The following is a 17,973-nucleotide window of genomic DNA, read 5'->3' on the forward strand; positions in this document are numbered from 1 at the left end:
CCACGCCCCTCCCTGGCCAACCAAGGCCCCGTGGGGTCCTCCTTTCTCCAGCTGCCCCCCCCGGCTCTCGGGGCAACACCAACACAGATGCGGTGGACGGACACGGAGACCAGGGGCCCCGGTGTGGTCACGCGTGTGCGGGGTCTGGACACCGGCCGGGGGCAGGCGCACACAGAGTTGGGGGTCGGGCACCAGGCACAGGGCGCCGGGGGCTGGACCTGGCTGGGGGAGTGGACACGTGTCTCGGGGAAGCTGAGAGGTGGCCCTGGGGGTCACGGGGGGATCCCAGACCCCACGGGCATGGTTGCCCCGAGCCCCTGCATCTGCTCCGGGGTCCGGGGGTTTGTGTCGCTTCCCACTTTGTGCTGCGCACACGGGGCTGTGCTGACCGGGGCGCCCCGGCCCCGCAGCCTCCTCTGTCCCTTTGTCCATCCCAGGCCCCTTGGCTCGTACCCGGCCGAGGGTTTCTACGTCCCTTTAGGCAGAGACGTCGGCTTTTGGGGTCCAGAACAGCAGCCTCGAGGGGTGGCCGGGAGGCCCCGTGCCGTCTGGGTGAAGGACACCCCGCCCCGGACACCGGCCGGGCCCTCTGCCCCGGCCCTGTGCCGACCACTGAGTACCCCGTGTCCCCGCGTGGACGGGACGCCCCCGGCTTCTGCTCTCTCCGGCGTCCGCGCTGTGGGGTCCTGTCATCCGGGACATGGGGGGCTGCCCGGTGCCGCCCTCAGCACCACAGACGGCTGCCCACGGCCCCCTGAACCCCACTGTCCAGCAGCAACAGTTCTGCTCTATAAAGTGCCTTCCTGGGGTGATGCCTGGGGACACTCCCTCTCTGGGGGTGACCCCTGGGGACCCCCCTCCTGGGGTGACTCCTGGGGGTCCCTCCTCCTCCTGGGGTGATGCCTGGGGCCCCCTCTCTCTCCTGGGGTGAATCCTTGGGTGACTCCCGGGGGCCCTCCATTTTCTGGGGAGACTCCTGGGGACCCCTCTCCTGGGGACCCTCATGGGGACCCTCTCCTTGGGTGACTCCTGGGGTCCCTCCTTCTCCTGGGGTGACACCTGGGGTCCCTCCCTCTCCTGGGGTGACTCCTGAGGACCCTTCATCTCTGGGGGTGACTCCTGGAGACCCCTTTTCTGGGGTGACTTCTGGAGGTCCCTCTCCTCAGATGAGTCCAGGGTCCCTCCTCTCCTGGGGTGACTCCTGGGGACCCCCTCTCTTGGGGTGACTCTTGGGGACACCCTCTTCTGGGGATACTCCCAGAGACCCCCTCCTGGGGAGACTCCTGGGGTCCCCCCTTTCCTGGGGAGACTCCCAGGGATCCCCCTCTCCTGGGGTCCCCCCTCTCCTACAGTGATTCCCAGAGGCCCCTCTCCTGGGGCAACTCCTGGGGACCCCTCTCCTGGGGCGACTCTAGGGTCCCCCCTCTCTTGGGGCGAGTCCAGAGTCGGGGCAATGAGCACAGCCACCCTCAGCCTCCAGGTCCCTCCCTGCCTGCCCGTGTCCCCCAAACCTGCCCTCCCCCTGTGAGCTCCCCAGACCCTCAGCAGAAACAGGCAGGCGCGGGAGGCCGGGACGCCCCAGGCCTTGGCGCCCCCCTCTCCCCCTCCCCCAGAAGATGCCTGCGCGGCCTCGGCCCTGTCCGTGTGTCCAGCGCCCCGAGGCTCCCCCACTCCGGCTCCCGGCTTTGCTTGTCCTCCCAGATGCCTGTCGAGCCCCTTCTTTGGCTTTCTGGGGAAACTCCACTTCCCTGAGCGCCCCCAAACCCCAGCCCTGGGCTTCCGCCTCCTGGAGCCGCCCCTCACTTTCCACGTCCATCTCTGAGGCTCTGGCCACTTCCTGGGGCTGCTCAGCGCCCCTCGGGCCAGAGGCTGAGGCTCCACTCGGCTCTGGGGACCCCATGCTCCCCAGCTGCCCAGGAGGCCCCGCCGGGCTGGGCGCGTCCAGTCTCTGCTGCCCCAGGGCCCGGCGAGCTGAGCGGCCACTGTCGGCTGGGTGACCCCGGTCACCTGCCCACGCGCTCGGCACCGTCACCTCACACTGCCCAGGGAGGGACACAGTTGGGGGCCGGGTGTGGACATTTCGGGGGGCCGACGGGCCTGCCCCAGCGCCCACAGGACTTGGGGTCTGCAGAGTCCACAGCATGTGGCTGGACCCCGAGGCTGGGCAGCGAGGCCGGGCAGCGGTCACTGGGAGCACCTCGGCCCCCGTGCAGACGCTCTGTCCCCCGTGCCGGACCGTCCACCGCCGCGGGGCTCGGCTGACCACCGTCCCGGAGAGCAGCCCGGAGGCGGAGTCTTCAGCAAGAGGCTCCGTCCCCTGCCGACCCCACGCGGCCTCAGCTGAGCTGAGGGCACCTGCAGGTCCACATGGGCACCACAGAGGCCTGCGGGGAGCGGACAGGCCATCCCGCCTCTACGGGGGCGCCTCCCACTCCCTGTAACCCGGGCCGGCCCGGCACCGGCGTCCCTGGGGTCCGAAGACACAGGCAGGCGGGCCCCGGGGGTCCGGGCGGCTGTGGGGAAGCCACGGGGGTCCGGGCGGGCTTCCAGGCTGGCCGGAGAAGACCACACTGCTGGGGTGTCCTCCCCCACTGCCCTCCAGCGCAGCCCCCACCCACACACCCAGGCCTGCAGAACGGGGGCCGCCGAGGGGGCAGCAGGGAGGGCTTGGGGCAGCCGGAGCCCCCCCAGGGGGCGAAAGGACAGAGGACAGGACAAGTGGACACAGGTCCCAGCCTGAGGGGAGCCCAGCCCACACCCAGGCCCAGCGGGGAGGGAGCTGGGCTGTGCCTGTCCCAGCTGCCCCTGCCTGGACCCTCCGGTGGGCCGTGGGCAGCTGCCCTGCCCCCACCTGGGCACGCAGGCAGGCCGGGGTGGGCTCCTGGCCGGTGTCCAGGGTCCAGCTCAGCCCTGTAGCCGCCAGCCTCGCCTCAGGCCAGGCGGCTGAGCCGAGTGGAACGGCCGCCGGGAGGCAGGAGGAGGCCAGAGCCCTCCCCTGCCGGGGCCTCCCTGCGCTCTGCTCAGCCGGCACCCCAATTAACCCAGCCGCGCCCAGGCCCTGTGCCCCCAAACCGCTCCTCGCCCAGCTCCCCCCACACCCGCGGTCCACTCCCGCCCCTCCCCTCGGCCACCTGGCAGCTGTCCAGGTCACACCCCACGGCCACGGTGGGTGGTCGCCAGAGCCTCCTTTCATGGGGGTGAGGGGGGCGCAGACAGCCCACCCGCAGGGCTGAGGACCCCCAGCTGGGGGGCTGGAGAGCAGTCAGGGCCTCCCCTGTGCCCTGAGGGAAAACCGGGCCCCCATCCTGGTCGACGAGGGGGTGCTGGGCACCCCAAGACTCAGGCTCCCCACAGCAGTTGCTACTGGGCCTGCTCCCCGGGGGCGCAGGGAATCGGGGTGGCCTGGGCAGGGCGGAGGGCGCCTCTCCTGCGCTCCCATGGCGGGTGAACGAGCCTCCCTGCGGGGAGCGGCCTCGCTCCCTTGGGGTCCCTCTCCAGAGCCTCACCTGGAAGCGCCTGCTCCCTGGCAGCTGGCGACCGCCACTGGGGAGCCCCCGGCACTTGGGGGCCTCAGCGCGATGCGGGCGCAGGCCGGGGCGCACGCAGACCGCAGGCCAAAGGCACCGTGTCCCGGGGCGAGGCGCGGCTGCCCGACACGGGGCGCAGGAGCGCGGCGCGGGGTCCGCGGGCGCGGGGGCAGCGCTGTGTGCGCGCATGGCGGCGCCCCAGGGAGGCCGGGCCGAGCTCGCCCAGGGCCTCTGCCTTCGCGGGCGCCCCCGTCCGTGGGAGGGACTCGTGCGTTTCATCCGTATTTCCAGCGGGAGAGAAAACGCCAGAGATGGGCTCTGGGTGGGGTCGCTCCAAAGCGCTCGGGTCGGGTCGGGGAGAGGCACCAGACGGGGAGCCTCAGGGAAGGCGGGGGCAGAAATGACCAAAAAAAACCCGGCAACCCCCCCCCCTTGGGTTTATTCCTGCGACCCTTAATTACCCCAGAAACTGGCGCGCGCGCCCACGTCCATTCCCGGGGGCAGAGGTGCGCATTGTTTGCTTAGCGCTCTCCAGAAAGGCCTCCTGCCCCGCCGGGCGGTAAACTGCTTTGCTCCCTGAAAAAATAATGTTTTTCTTCAATAAAACATAAAGTGAGGGTCCTGTGATCAGATCGGAAAGAGTTTTAATGCCGTCCATATGTCAGCCAACACGTGGCGGGCAGGACTGGGGGGCAAAGCTCGGCCGCGCGGCCGCAGGAAGCAGGCGCCCGGCCCCCCCACGATGGACATTGTTTAGGAAGCGCTTCTGCGCCCCGGCCGGGTTCGACCCCCCAATGCCGGCCCTGCCCCCACACCCGGGCGTGTGCAGATGACCGAGACGCAGTGAAAATAGAGGCACAGCCCCAGGATGCCTGGGGGGCCGCGCGCAGGCGGCCTTGGAGAGGACCCCAGCAGCGCGCGCCAGGGCCCCCGGAGCCCAAAGGTGCGCCAAGGCCGCGCGGGGTGCGGGTCCCTCCGAGGCTGCGGCGTGGAGCGCCCGGGCGCGCGGATCCGTCCGCGGCCCACGCGCTGTTGGCGGAAATCCCTGCGCCCTGGAAAAATGCAGACGCAGGCACGGGGGGGGGGGGGGCGCGGGGGGGGCACCCGAAGGCAGGGGCGCCCGTCTATGAAATGCGTTAAGACGCCTGCGAAATCACAAGCCGCGATCGATACTGATAAATATTTCATGTGTGGGGAGGCCTTGATTGTCGTTAAAAAGGCTGGTGCGGCGCGCACCCCCGACGCCCCTCTTTCTGCCGATTAATAGAAATTGCCTTTTCAATTACGCCCGAGAACTGGGCCGCAGAGGCTTCCCTGGCACCGGCCCGCCTCTATTTCAGGGGACCCGGGTCCGTGGGGTCCCCGGGCCAGGGAGCGGGGGCGCTTCGGGGGAAGCCAGGGGGTCCGCGCGCTCCGCTCTCTCCCGGGGCGACTCCCGTCCAGCCGGGAAGGGCTCAGCGGGGAGATCTGATGGCAATTAAAAGCCTCATCTGTCGGGGCGAAAAGGAAAAAAAAAATGCGACCCGCACCTTTGAGGAATGAAATGAAGCAAAGATTGGGGCGCCGCGCGGCCGGGCCTCTGCTCCGGGAGCGCGCAGGAGAGGGGCGCCGCCTTGCCGGCCCCCCCCCCCCCAGGCGCCTGGCTCTGCAGACACCGGGCCCTGCAACCGAAAGCGCCTCTGCGCGCGCTGAGCCTGCCCGGGCGGCCTCCCCGGGGGCCGTGGGCGCCGGGCGGGGCTGCGGGGCTCAGCAGCAGCCGGTCCTGGGCTCCGCAGGCCTCGGGGCGCAGGTCCCGGGGCGCGCACAGCGGCTTCCGGTCTCCCAGGCGGGCCGGGTCTCCCCAGAACTGGGGCACCTTTCGGGGGCAGGAGGAAAAGCAGCGGCAGCCGGGGCCACCCGCAGGCTCCAGCCTCCAGCGCCTCCAGCACCTCCTGCCCAGCAGCCTCGCAGGCTGCCCAGGCCCGAGCTGGGCGCCCAGGGCGCCAGCTGCCCCCTTGGGGAGCTCAGGCCTGGCCCCTCAGCTCCCCTCCCCGCCCGCGTGGGCTCTGCTGAGTCCAGGCAGTTACAGGACCTGCACCCCCGGCTGGGCAGGAGGAAGCTGTGGTCTCCTCCCTGGGGCTGCCCGCAGCTGGGCTGGCTCTCCTTGGGGTGACCCCTGGGAACGGGGTGCCCCTGAGCTGGGGCTGGGGGCTGTGTTCAAACAACCTCAGGGCCTTCCCCTTGCCCCTGGCCCCAGAGGGAGGCATCCATCCCAGCCTTTTTAGTTTTGGGGCGTCTTGCTCTTCTCCTGGTGCTGGGAGGCAGCAGGGGAGCCCTTGTGGGAACAGGGCAGTGACCCCCAACCCAGAGCTGCGGGCGGGGTGTGTGGGGAGCATTTGGGGAACTCCAGAAGTTCCTCTTTCCCCCAGAAAGCAGCCCCCCTCGGCCCCCACCCCACCGCAGCGGGGGTTTTGCTTTCGATCCACCAACTTTCCCGGAACTGGCTCCTTCGGTCTCTGCTGCTCCCGCTGGCTTGCGTGACACCCGGGTTTCTCAATTTCCCGGTGCCCCTGGCCCCCCAGGAAGCAGCTGCAAGAGCTCACATGGGTTCCCCTGAGGCAGAGGCCGGGTTGCAGCCCCCCCAACCCAGAAGGGTGAACCCCACCAATGCTGGGTGCCCCGCCAGCCTCTCCAGGCCTTGAATTCGGCCAAATGAGGGAACAGGACTGGCCCTCGGAGAGGCGGAGAGGCGGAGAGGAGGGAGACCCCTCAGGGGTGCCTGAAAGTTAGGGGTCGCCCCTTGGCTGCTCCCCGAGAGAAAGGCTGGACCCCGCTGCTTCTCCTGTGGAGGGGGGGAGCAGGAGGGAGGCCCAGGAGCCACTTCCAGGACTGGCGATCAGGAAACCACTTGCTCGCTGGACTAGGTGGGGCTTGGACCCCCTGCAGGCCCCGTGTGGGCCCCGACATCTGTGTCCATCAGGGGTCCCGGGGCATCAGGCCCAGCGGCGGTGGACGCAAGGCCCCAGGGCTGGGAACCTGCCCAGGTCCGCGTGGGGAGCTGGGGCCTCTCTGGGGTTCCCTGCCAAGGCGCCTGGGGGGGTGCGTGTGAGAGGGTGCAGGTCCAGGCCACTCCCGGGACAGCGTGTCCTTGGCTGGTCCCTGGGGAGGGTGGGCAGGTCTGAGCCTGAGGGCCCCCCAGCAGCTCCCTGAGACCGAGTGTCCCGGGGGGACGGGGAGAGCAGCGAGAGGAGGGAGAAAGTTGCCGGCTGCGGCCCTCGCGCCCTCTCTCCCTCCCCCCTGCGCCCTCCCCAGAGTCCCCGGCCGGCCTCGCAGGGGCTGCAGGGGCGCCCGGGGGGCGGCGGGGCTGGGAGTTGGGGGCTCGGGCCGCGGCTGCGGGTCCTCCCCGCGCCGGCGCCCCGAAACCCCGCTCCGGGCGCGCGCCCCGGGCGTCGGCCGCCGCCCCGCGCTGCGCTCTGCATAATGCATGAGGGGCGATTTGTCATTCCGTGTGATACCCGCGCGCCGCCGCTTTGATTCGGGGCCGCGGCGACAAAGACCTGTTTGTTAAGTTGCGAGGGCATCTTGGCCTCTCGCGTTTGAAGTCCGGGGGAGGCAGGGGCCCCCGAATCCCTCGGCTCCGTCCGCTGCACGCGGGGCAGAGCGCCCGGCCGCCCGGAGACGCGCCGGCGCTGCGCTCCCCGAGGAAGGGCGGCCGGAGCTCGGGGAAGGAGCTGGAGAAGGAGACGCGACGGGCGGCGAGAGGGGGAAGGCTGGTCCCCCGCCCCCCCCAGAGGGGGGCCAGGCCGTGGCCGGGATTCTGGGGGACCCCCGCGCAGCCCTCCTGCGGCGCGAGGCGCAGAGAACCGGCCCCGCCAGGCGCCCCGCCCCGGGGTCTGCGGCACAAGCGCGGCGCGCGGCGGAGGAACCGATTTCAGAAAAGGCCAAAACGAACTCTCCCCGCATCCAGCGCCCCCGCCAGCCGCTCCCCACCCCAAAACTCCGGCTCCGGCGCGGCAGGGTGGGGAGGGGTCGCGCGCGGTTCAGAAACAGACGGAGGGGGAAACTCAACTTTATTGGGACAGGAGTTCGCAGAGCCGGGGACGGGTGGCTCTCGGGGATCGCAGCGGATCTGCCAGCGCGGCCGGGCCGGGAGCGGGAAGGCGCGAGGCGGGCAGGCCGTGGCACCCCCAAAACCGTGTCCATTCCCCCCAAACCAACAGCCAGACGCCAGGCTCGCAGCGCGGCTGCCAAGCAGCGGCGGCGGCCCGGCCGGGCGGGGCGCGCGACCCCACGGGGCGCGGAGGGCAAACCGGCTCTCCGCGCGCGACCCCCGCGCTCCGGCCGCCCCGGGCCCCGCCGCGCCCGCCCCTCCGAGTCCGCACGCGGCTTCCCCGCGCCCGGGGGCGGCTCCGGCGCGCGCGTCCCGGTGGACCCCGGGCCCTTGATCTCGCTCTCGGGGCGCACCGGCCGCCCGCGCCATCCCGCCGCGCGACCCGCTGCGCCGGCCACGCCGGGGTCCGGCTGCGCTCCGAGCGCCTCGCTCGCGGGGGTCGTTGCCGGCGAGGGGTCGCGCCTCGCCGCGGCCGCCGGGCGCCCCGGGGGTCTCCGCCGGCCCCGTGCGCGCTGGGCGCGGGCCGGGCCGCTCCCCGCGAGGCCCCGGGGCCCCGCGCACCGGCCTCCCCGCGTGTCCTCTGCGCCGCCGCCGCGGGCGGAACGCGGATACCTGTTCCGGGCGCCGGCGCCGCCCCGCGCGCGCGCTCCCCTCGCCCTGCACCCATCTGCTGTCTACCTCTCCACACCAAGGTGCGCGGACGCCAAACAGTGATGAAATGAAAAGAAGCCAATTGCCGGCGTGGAGGTGGGGGCGCGTGGCGGCGTGCGCCCGGCGCCGAGCGCAGAGCCGTAATTGCTGCAGACAGGGCGCGGGGGGCTGGGCGGAGGTGGCGGCGTATAAATAGTGGGATCGCAAATTGAAAGGCATAAATAACGGCGGCAGGGACCTGCCCTCACGCGGACCGGCTCTCCGCGCGGGAGGCGTGCGGACCCCGGCGCGCCCCGCCAGCCCCGGCCCCCCGGCCCGCGCCCGGGCGCCCGGCCCGCGGCCATGGAGGAGCTCACGGCTTTTGTATCCAAATCTTTTGACCAGAAAAGCAAGGAGCCCGGCGGCGGCGTCGCCAAGAAGGACTCGATCACGTACCGGGAAGTTTTGGAGAGCGGCCTGGCGCGCTCGCGGGAGCTGGGGGGCGCGGAGCCCGGCCTGCAGGAGCTGGCGGAGGGGGGCGGCCACTGCCCGCTGCACGTCTTCAAGGAGCACGTGGAGCAGGACAAGGACAAGCTGAAGGAGTTCGGCGCGGGGAGGGCCGCGGAGGGTAAGCTGGGGCGCCCGGGGCCCCGGGAAGGCGACTCGCGCCCGGCCCGCCCGGCTGCGCGCAGGCCGGGCGCCCGCTGGCTCTGCCTCGGCCCCCGGAGGCGGCGTCTCCGGCTGCGTCTCCGGCTGCGAGAGGCCGCGGGCCGCGGCGCTGGCCTTTTCGTAAGAACGCGGGGACCGTGCGCGAGGCGGTGGGGGCTGCTGGGGCCGACTGGGCAGTGGGGAGCCCGTGGCCTTGGCGGGAACTTCCCAGGCGGGTGGTTCTGGTCGTGCCTGGAGAGCAGGTGGGCCGGCCGGGGTGTCCTCCAGCCCGGGTCGCTCCCGGCCCACTTCCCCGGCCCGGAACGGGCAGAGTTGGGGCCCCACGCCGGCGTGGGCAGGCGGTGGTGGGGAGGGCCCGTCCTGCTCGGGTGCCCCCTCCTGCCCGAGTCTCTGGGCGCCGTGTCCTCTTGGGGGAAACTTTCCCCGGACAGCAGCCGGGTTCGGGGCCCGCCGGGCTTTAGGGAGCAGCAGCTCCCGAGAAGCAGCAGGGCTGCAGCTGCGCGCGGCCTGGACAGTCCACAAGCTCGTGGCCGGGGAGTCCAGGCTGCCAGCCCTGAGGGTCTGCTGCACCCAGAGTCCCCCAAACCCTGAGGCCAGGCTCTGCGGCTGTGCGGGCCAGCGGGCCAGCGGCCTTCCGGGGCAAGCGTGGGTCGGGGAGGGGTGAGCTGGCTCTCCCGGGAGCCCAGACCCAGCTACGAGTGTCCATTTTTATTATAAAGAGGAGAAGCCGAGGGTCCAGTGTGTTGGGTGGGTCTGTGTCTCTCCACGTCAGTGTGGACGGGTCAGGGCAGTCACGGGGCGTCCCGGCCTCCTGGTCCCCATCTGGGCCTGGGGTAGGGCTCTGGGCGGACCTGGGCACAGACCTCTGAGGCCTTGACCTTCTGGACACCCGGGGAGGCTGAACCCGCAGTGGGCAGTGGGCAGGCCTCAGCTGGGGTGCACCGGCGCCTGCACCCCAATCCACACAAAGAGAGTTTGGTCCCCGGAAGCCCCGTGAGATATTCGGGCCCCCCCTTGAACTCCAGGGGGTCACTGTGCCAGGAAAAGTCTCTGGGCTCCTGGCTGCTGCCCCCCAGCCGCAGGCCGGCCTGTCCTCTGCGTGTCCTGCCCTGCACAGCCCGGGTGGGGGTGGGGGAAAATACGACCCAAGGCCGCTGGCCACGTCCCCAGAGGCGCCGTCCCTGGCCAGGCAGCCCCTGCAGGACGCAGCCCCAGGCTGGCATTTGCTGCGGGGGGGGGGCACACAAGGGAGGTTTGGGCACCCCAGGGCTCTCCGAGAAGCCTGTCCCGGGGAGCCGAGTCTGGTGTGGACTCTGCAAAGCAGCCCAGGACTTAGAGGCTGTGCAGGCAGCGTCCCCCCTGGGCTCCAACTTTGGGAAAGTGACGGGGGAGGGAGCGTGGGCCCCTCTCGGGAAGGACTTTGTGTGGGAAGAGGCGGGGGTTCTTGGAAACAAGATTTAGGGTCCCAGGTGTGGATCAGCTCAGATCACAGCCTCTGGGGCCGCCCGGGAGGGGTCCTGGCTCCTGGTGTCCATGTCCGGGACACTGGGGTGGGGGCAGAGCACCAGAATCCCCTGCTGCCCGTTGGCACGGGTGGGGCTGACCCTCCGGCCTTGTGCACCGCGCGTCTGCTGTTGGGTCCCTGCCTAGGGACTGGGGGGGCTTCTTGGCATCCTGGGGGCACGGAGCACGGGCACCCAGAGTCCCCGTGTGGGGAGCAGGAGCCCGGGAAAGCAACACAGGCCTCCCTGATCTCCCCCTGAGCTTGGTGAGTGGCTCCATTTCCTGGAGGTGAGCGGAGGTTTCTGGGTTGGAATCTTCTCGATCCAGAGAAGCTGAAAAGCTCTTTATTACCTGCTGCTCTGGGGCCTCCTCCCCCAGCAGATACCTGCACGCTCCGACCTGGGGACCGGAGGCTGGATAGGTGTGAAGGGAGAGAGGTTGCACGGGCAGCTGGGGGCTTCGGCCCGGACACCCCCGGCGCTCTGTGCTGGGGAAGCCGCTGGCTCGGGTGAGAAGAGACCAGGGTGGGGTCTGAGGACCCTCCACTGTGCGGCCTGTGCCACCTCTCTCCGTGGGCCTGGGCCTCAGCGTGGCCTGCGCCCTCTCCACGCCCCTTGTGGGTGTCTCGCTGGGCACCCCACACTCGGGGAATCCTGCCTCGGCTTGTTTGACTTAAAAATAACATTCAACGCCCCAACCCCCTTCAAAAAGAAAAATAGAGCAGAGACGGGTTGCGCTGCACGAAGTGGATAATTGTGGCGAATACTCGGAGATGACCCCCAGGCGCCCCGGCCGCCATGGCCACTGTTTTGGGTACAGAGCGCGCGGCTCCCCTCAGCTGGGGCGCCTCTGCCCGGGCCCCTGCCTTGCGCCCCAGCTGGGCGCCCCCCGGGCCAGGGCCGCGCGCGCGGGGCGCTCACTCGGTGCCGCCCACAGGCCTCTTCGAGTGTAAGGACAAGCGCGAGGACGTCAAGTCGGAGGACGAGGACGGGCAGACGAAGCTGAAGCAGCGGCGCAGCCGCACCAACTTCACGCTGGAGCAGCTGAACGAGCTGGAGCGGCTCTTCGACGAGACGCACTACCCCGACGCCTTCATGCGCGAGGAGCTCAGCCAGCGCCTGGGGCTGTCGGAGGCGCGCGTGCAGGTAGGGCGCGGGCAGGGCGCGCGGGGAGGGCGCGGGCGGCGAGGCTCCGGGGCCGGCAGCGGCCTCCTGCCCGCGCGGGGCCGGATTAGCCGGGCTTGGCGCGCGCGTCCCGGCGGCGCCCATCTGGCCGCCCCTGTCGGCGGGCCCCGGGGCGTGCGCGGCGCGGACGGCGGACACCCCAGCCCCCTTTCGGGGCGCGCTCAGCCGGCGTCAATCTGTTCCTCCGCCGAGGGGGAAGGCGGCGGCGAGGAGGCGCGTCCTCCGGGGCGCCGGGGCCGGGCTGGCGGCTCGGGCGCACGGGAGACCGGCGGCTCCGTCCTCTGGGGCTGCGCGCGGGGCTGCGCGCCGCGGACAAGAGACAGGGGTCAGGGCCCCGGGCCTCTGGGGACGGGTTTTAAATAAATGGAATTAATTTTGCCAGGCGGGGAGGGGCCGCGGGAAAACAAAGGGCTGCAGCGGGCGGGCGCGCCCGCCAGCGCGGCTCGGGCCTCTCCCCGGTTTTATTTATGAAGCGCAGACGCGGGCACCGGATCGATTTCTGGGGCGAAAGACCCTCGCGCTTGCTCCCCGCCTTGGCCACATTCCCGGCTGCTGCGACGAGGTTGGGGAGGGGAGATCTGGACACCGGGGGCGGCCCCGGGATTCGGGGGAGCTGGGGCCGCGCGCCGCCCCGGAGCCCGCAGGTCCTGGTGCCCGCGTGGCCGCCGCGTCCAGCGAGCCCGGCCCCTCCCCGAAGATCCATTAGCCTCCCCGTCCAAATTAATGAAAAGATGAAACTTTCGCTGAAGGGGACACGCGCTTTTATGTCGCCTCGACGTGCGTCTCCGGCCGGCGCTGCAATATCTCCCGGCCTTGATGTAGTGTTTCTATAAAAATAAATTACTTGTAATTCAATTCCACACTATTTCTTTCCGCAGTCTATTACCCGGCACCTTCCAGGAGGTGCTGCTGCCGCGAAATTGGTCGGTGGGGCCTCCAGAAACCCGAAAACGCAGGGGATGGGGGGGGCGCCCTATCGATCCAAGCAGGAATTAAAATCCGAGGCCTGTAAATAATAATAAAAACAAACACGGAGGGAGGCGCGCGCTCCCGGAGCGCCTCGGCCACCAGGGCCGCCAAGGGGCCGGGGTCGCGGCCCAGGGGGACACGGCTGATAAAAATCAATTAGCGGAACCCGGGGCGCTGGGGTTGGGGCGCAGGGCCGGGGCCAGGCTCAGCCCCCCAAGGCGCCCCGGGTCCGGCTCCTCCCGTCCCGCCCCGCGTGGTGCAAGGGCCGGGTTTCAATTTGGTGTGGAAACGCGCCGTAAATAAATTGCGCAGCCGGTGCAGCGGCTTATTAACCTTTTGTTTCTCGCCCGGCCCGGCCTCCGCAGCTGTCAGGGTTCTAATCGAAAGTTATGAGCCCGAGTGTGGAGCAGCCATAATTTAATTACAACAAATATCTGTGGGTTTGCGGCGCGGAGCTAAATTAAATGTCATTATTCACTGTCTGTAATGGAAATCAAAAGGAAATGCGATTACGGCGTTTGCGGACGGGATCGGGGGCCGGGTCCTTAATGAAGAAATAACTGTCTAAAGCAGTGTCCTCGGCTTCACTTAGCATATTCACGGCTAATTGGAATTGATCGAGAATCACCCCAAGACTGATTTATTAGCGCGTCACGCGCCGGCTAATTCATCACTTTTATTCTTCATAATCTTATTTTTTTCCCTCCCCTCCCCGCTGAAGGGAAGGAGCTGGTCTTGAGACTTGGGCACGAGTCTGGCTCGGAAGCCCTTGCAGAGACCGGGGTCCACTGTCCCGGGGCGGAGGGCAGAGGCCAGGGTCCACTCTTGGGGGCAGAGGGCAGAGACCAGGGTCCACTGTCCTGGATGGAGAGCAGAGACCAGGGTCCACTCTTGGGGGGCGAGGGCAGAGACCAGGGTGCACTGTCCCGGATGGAGAGTAGAGACCAGGTAGGGTCCACTGTCCTGGGGCAGAGAGCAGAGACCAGGGTCCACTGTCCCAGGGCCGAGAGCAGAGACCGGGGTCCACTGTCCCGGATGGAGAGCAGAGACCAGGGTCCACTCTCCCGGGGCGGAGAGCAGAGACCAGGTCCACTCTCCCTGGGGCCAAGAGCAGACACCAGGGTCCACTGTCCTGGATGGAGAGCAGAGACCAGGGCCCACTGTCCCTGGGGCCGAGAGCAGAGACCAGGTCCACTCTCCCAGGGGCCAAGACCAGAGGCCAGGGTCCACTGTCCCTGGGGCCGAGAGCAGACACCAGGGTCCACTGTCCCGGATGGAGAGCAGAGACCAGGGTCCACTGTCCTGGGCCAGAGAACAGAGAGCAGGGTCCACTTTCCCCAGGCAGAGAGCAGACACCGGGGTCCACTGTCCCCAGGCGGAGAGCAGAGACCAGGGTCCACTGTCCCTGGGGCTGAGAGCAGAGACCGGGGTCCACTGTCCCTGGGGCTGAGAGCAGAGACCGGGGTCCACTGTCCCTGGGGCTGAGAGCAGAGACCGGGGTCCACTGTCCCTGGGGCTGAGAGCAGAGACCGGGGTCCACTGTCCCTGGGGCTGAGAGCAGAGACCGGGGTCCACTGTCCCTGGGGCCGAGAACAGGCTCGGGGTCAGGAGGGTCTGGGCGACGCAGCCTCACCCTGCCCGGGGGACACAGCTTAGTGGGACAAGAAGGTCCAGGCTTCGGGGCTGGAAAAAAATTAGGAGTCTGGGCATGGAGAGGGGGGCCCGTTTGGGGGAAATACTTCTCAAGGGCTCACCCTAAAACTTTCCCGGGCCGCCCGCCCGCAGCGGGGTGGGGTGAGCCGTGCATGTTCTGGAAGGCGGATTCCGGTCCTCGGGGCACCGGCTCCGCCTCGGAGCGCTTGAGTCCAGAGTGTGGGGCGGACACCTCCCTGGAGGCTTGTTTGCAGTCTGGGTGTTTCAGGGGTGCTTCTGATCTCCCTGGGGTGCTCTGGGGGGGACTGGGGAGCCCTGCGTGTGGGCAGGCCACTGGGACTGCCCAGCGGGCTGCGTTCTCCTGGGCACTGGCCGCCAGCGTGGCTGCGCCTGGGGAAGCTGGAGGAGCCAGGAGAGAGGATGGAGGGACGGGGGTGGGGTTCGGCAGGGCCTCCCCAGGACCAGGGCTGCCTGGACAGGGAGGACGCAGGAGGGGCCTCTCCCCTCTCTCCCCTCTCCGGGAAGTCTGTGCTCCGACTCCCAAGCTCCTGCGGCTGCGCCCAGGCTCCCTCCTCCTGCCCTGCGGGGCTCTGCGGGGAGTGACCAGGGGCCTGGTTATTGGGGTGCTTATGGGGCCTTGCTCAGAACTGGCTGCCCAGGAGGGCATTACAGAGAAGTCTCTGGAGCCAGGACCCCCCAAGCTGGGGAGGGGGCTGCATCTCGCCTCCCGAGTGTCCCCTCCTGGAGACGAGGCTGCTACTGGCCTGGGGTGGGAGGCTGGAAGGGGACGCCCCGGAGCGGGTGGGGAGCTGCACCCAGAGCTCCCCTCTAGATTTCTGGGTGCCCCGTGCTGCTTGGGGGGGCATTCACCGGGGCCTGGGAGTCCCTCTGGGCCCAGGGGCCTGTGGGAGAGGGATTTGGGGGGGAAGAGACACTGGGGCTGGGTGACCCCAGGCCAGGCCGCCGGCTCCTCACCCCCGCCTCTGTCTGCTGCCCGGTCCCCAGGTTTGGTTCCAGAACCGCCGAGCCAAGTGCCGGAAGCAGGAGAACCAGATGCACAAAGGTGGGTGCGGGGCGCAGGCGGCGGGGCGCGCGCCCTCCAGCCCCTGCCCCCGCGCGCGCGGCTGACCCCGCTGTGTCTCTTGCAGGCGTCATCCTGGGCACCGCCAGCCACCTGGACGCCTGCCGGGTGGCGCCCTACGTGAACATGGGCGCGCTGCGGATGCCTTTCCAACAGGTACCGCCCCCCGCGCGCCTCCCTGCGCCCGCGCGCCCCTCCCGGCCGGCCGGGCGCGCTCACAGGCCGCGTTTACGGGCCGTTGGCACGTCTTAAAATCACGCTGTAAAACCCCAGGACGCACCGTCGGGAGGGCGCGGACATAAACCCCAACGCCCCTGAACGAGCTCCGGAGGAAAATAATCCCACCCAGGAACCAGCCTGGCTGGGGGCGGGACTGGGGTGGGGGGGAGCAGGGCGCACAGCGGGACCCCCACCTCCTGGGGGCCCTGCGCCTCCTGTGCTGGGGCGCCGTGTCCGTGGGGGCCCTGCAGCCTCGGGGAGTGGCGCGTCCTGCGCGCCACTGGAGCAGAGAGGGGTCCCCAAGGGCCCCTCCTCTGCTGGGGTGAGACCTGCTTGCAGGAAGGGGCTGAGCGCCCTTGGGGGAGATAGCCCGGCTGGCTTGGGCGGGACCCCAAGTGCCTGCGGGTCCCCACGTGGGCGAGCGGGGGAGCTGGGCAGAGGGAGGTGTGGCCACCGGGCTGTTTGGCTGCAGGGCCGAGCCGGCTATATTTGGAGCTGTGTTTGCCGAGCCGAGGTGGCTGGGGCAGCCCAGGCCTCTGGCGAGCGCGGGGGCGGGGCGCAGCCTGTGTGCGCTCTGGGCCGAGCCTCTCCCCGCCGGCTGGCGGCTGCCCAGGGTCCACTTTGGGGACCCCCACCCGCCTCTTCCCTGCGCTATTTTCCTCTCGTTGAAGCCAACTTCCAGGGCCAGGGCGGCTTCTGGGGCGGGCGGCGGGGTCGGCCACAGGCCTAGCGCAGGGTCCGCTGGACGCGGCTTGCAGTCCCCGGGGTGGCGAGGGCGGGCCTCGTGTGTCCACCTCCACGCGGCTCTCCTAAGGCGGGCGAGGCTGCAGCAGCCCCCGAGGCCTCTGGGCTGCAGGGGCGGGGCGGTTGCAGGTGGTGCCAGGCTCACTCGGGAACCCCAGAGCTGCGGGGGTCCAGAGGGCCGCGCAGGGGCGCGGCGTGGGGCCCGAGGGGTCAGCCGTGCCCCTCACCGGCTCTGCCCCCCTGCAGGTCCAGGCGCAGCTGCAGCTGGAGGGCGTGGCCCACGCGCACCCGCACCTGCACCCGCACCTGGCGGCGCACGCGCCCTACCTGATGTTCCCGCCGCCGCCCTTCGGGCTGCCCATCGCCTCGCTGGCCGAGTCCGCCTCGGCCGCCGCCGTGGTGGCCGCCGCGGCCAAGAGCAACAGCAAGAACTCGAGCATCGCCGACCTGCGGCTGAAGGCGCGCAAGCACGCGGAGGCCCTGGGCCTCTGACCCGCCCGCCGGCAGCGCCCGCTCCGCCGCTGCGCCCCCAAGACGGCGCCGCGCCCCGACCCGCAGTCCCGGCGGCCGGGGCGCCGGACCTGCTCCCCGCGGGCCAGCGCAGCCCGACCCCGCGCCCGCGCCCTGGGCGCACGCGCGCGCACGCTGGCTGCTGGGGCGTCCGCGCCGTCGAGGCTGGGCTCGCCGCCGCCAACCCTTCTCCTCGCCGGCGCGTCGCCCTCCAGGACCCGCGGGGGGCAGCGGATTCCGGCTGGACTCGTGGCCTCTCTCGCAGGGGCGCCCTTCTGCGCCCCCAGCCGAAGGCAGCAATAAGGAACGCACCCTCCTGCCAGCTGCGCAGGGGCCGCACCCGGGGAGCCTGGCACGCAGCCGGGGCCCTTGTGCCACAGAGCAGGACGCGCTCCGCGGCTCCGCGCGGGCTCCCGAGTGGACTTTGGCGCTGTTTCCCCGAGTCCAGAGCGCGCAGGAGCCGAGCACTGACGGATGATGCCACGCGGGGTCTTTAGTAAAATGCAATTTTTTTTTTTTTTTTTTTTTTTGCGTAAAGTGCAATACTGGACTGTTCTAGACCGAGAGGGGTGGCCCGCGCCCGGCTGGGCCGCCTCGGGCTGGCCAGGGGCGCTCCTGCTCCTGCTGGGCGCGCACTGGCAGGCGGGGGCCCTGGGGTGCCGGCTCTGGGCCTGGGCGATGCTGGGGTCCCCGGCCGCGTGCGCGTGGAGCCGTGTCTGGTGGAAGGGGCTGCAGGTCGGGGCGTCCTGTCCAGGCGTCCTGTCCGGCGGGGTGTTAAGATACTATTTGTGGCAATTGCAGCTCGTGTCCTGCCCCTCCCTGCTCGTGTCCAGCCCCACAGCAGCTGGGGCGACGCAGGCAGGCGGGGTGAGGACCCAGGTCCGGGGCCTCGTGGCGGCCGGGATGGGGTGTCTGCGTGGGTCCACCCGCCCGCGCTGGCGGCCGCCTGCCTGGGTCTGTCCCGGCCCCGGCGAACCCCAGCCTGTGTCTGCCGTCCGAGCTGGCCCCCAGGAGTCCGCTGCTCCGTCTCCCGAGGGGCTTCTCGGCCTGCATGCTCCGAGCCCCGGGCGCTTCTGCCAGGAGAGATCCGCCGCCGTGGCTCCGGCCCCTCCGAGCTTTGTTATTGTCCAGCCTCAGAGGCGCTGGGGGTGATGCAGGCCGGGCAGGGGCAGGTGTGAGCGGGGCCGCCTTGTC

General features: G+C 70.3%; 1 protein-coding gene across 1 annotated transcript; it reads left to right on the plus strand.

Moving 5' to 3' along the window:
- Window positions 1-8,610: 8,610 nt before the first annotated feature.
- SHOX (SHOX homeobox) lies at window positions 8,611-16,761 on the plus strand (the record flags this gene model as incomplete). Its single annotated transcript, XM_084258338.1, has 5 exons — window positions 8,611-8,875; window positions 11,356-11,564; window positions 15,231-15,288; window positions 15,374-15,462; window positions 16,516-16,761. 5 exons carry the CDS (start codon window positions 8,611-8,613, stop codon window positions 16,759-16,761), a joined length of 867 nt encoding a protein of 288 aa, XP_084114464.1.
- Between the last annotated feature and the right edge of the window lie 1,212 nt (window positions 16,762-17,973).

Source organism: Talpa europaea, assembly GCF_964194135.1.
Source record: "Talpa europaea genome assembly, chromosome: X".
Taxonomy (NCBI): Eukaryota; Metazoa; Chordata; class Mammalia; order Eulipotyphla; family Talpidae; genus Talpa; species Talpa europaea.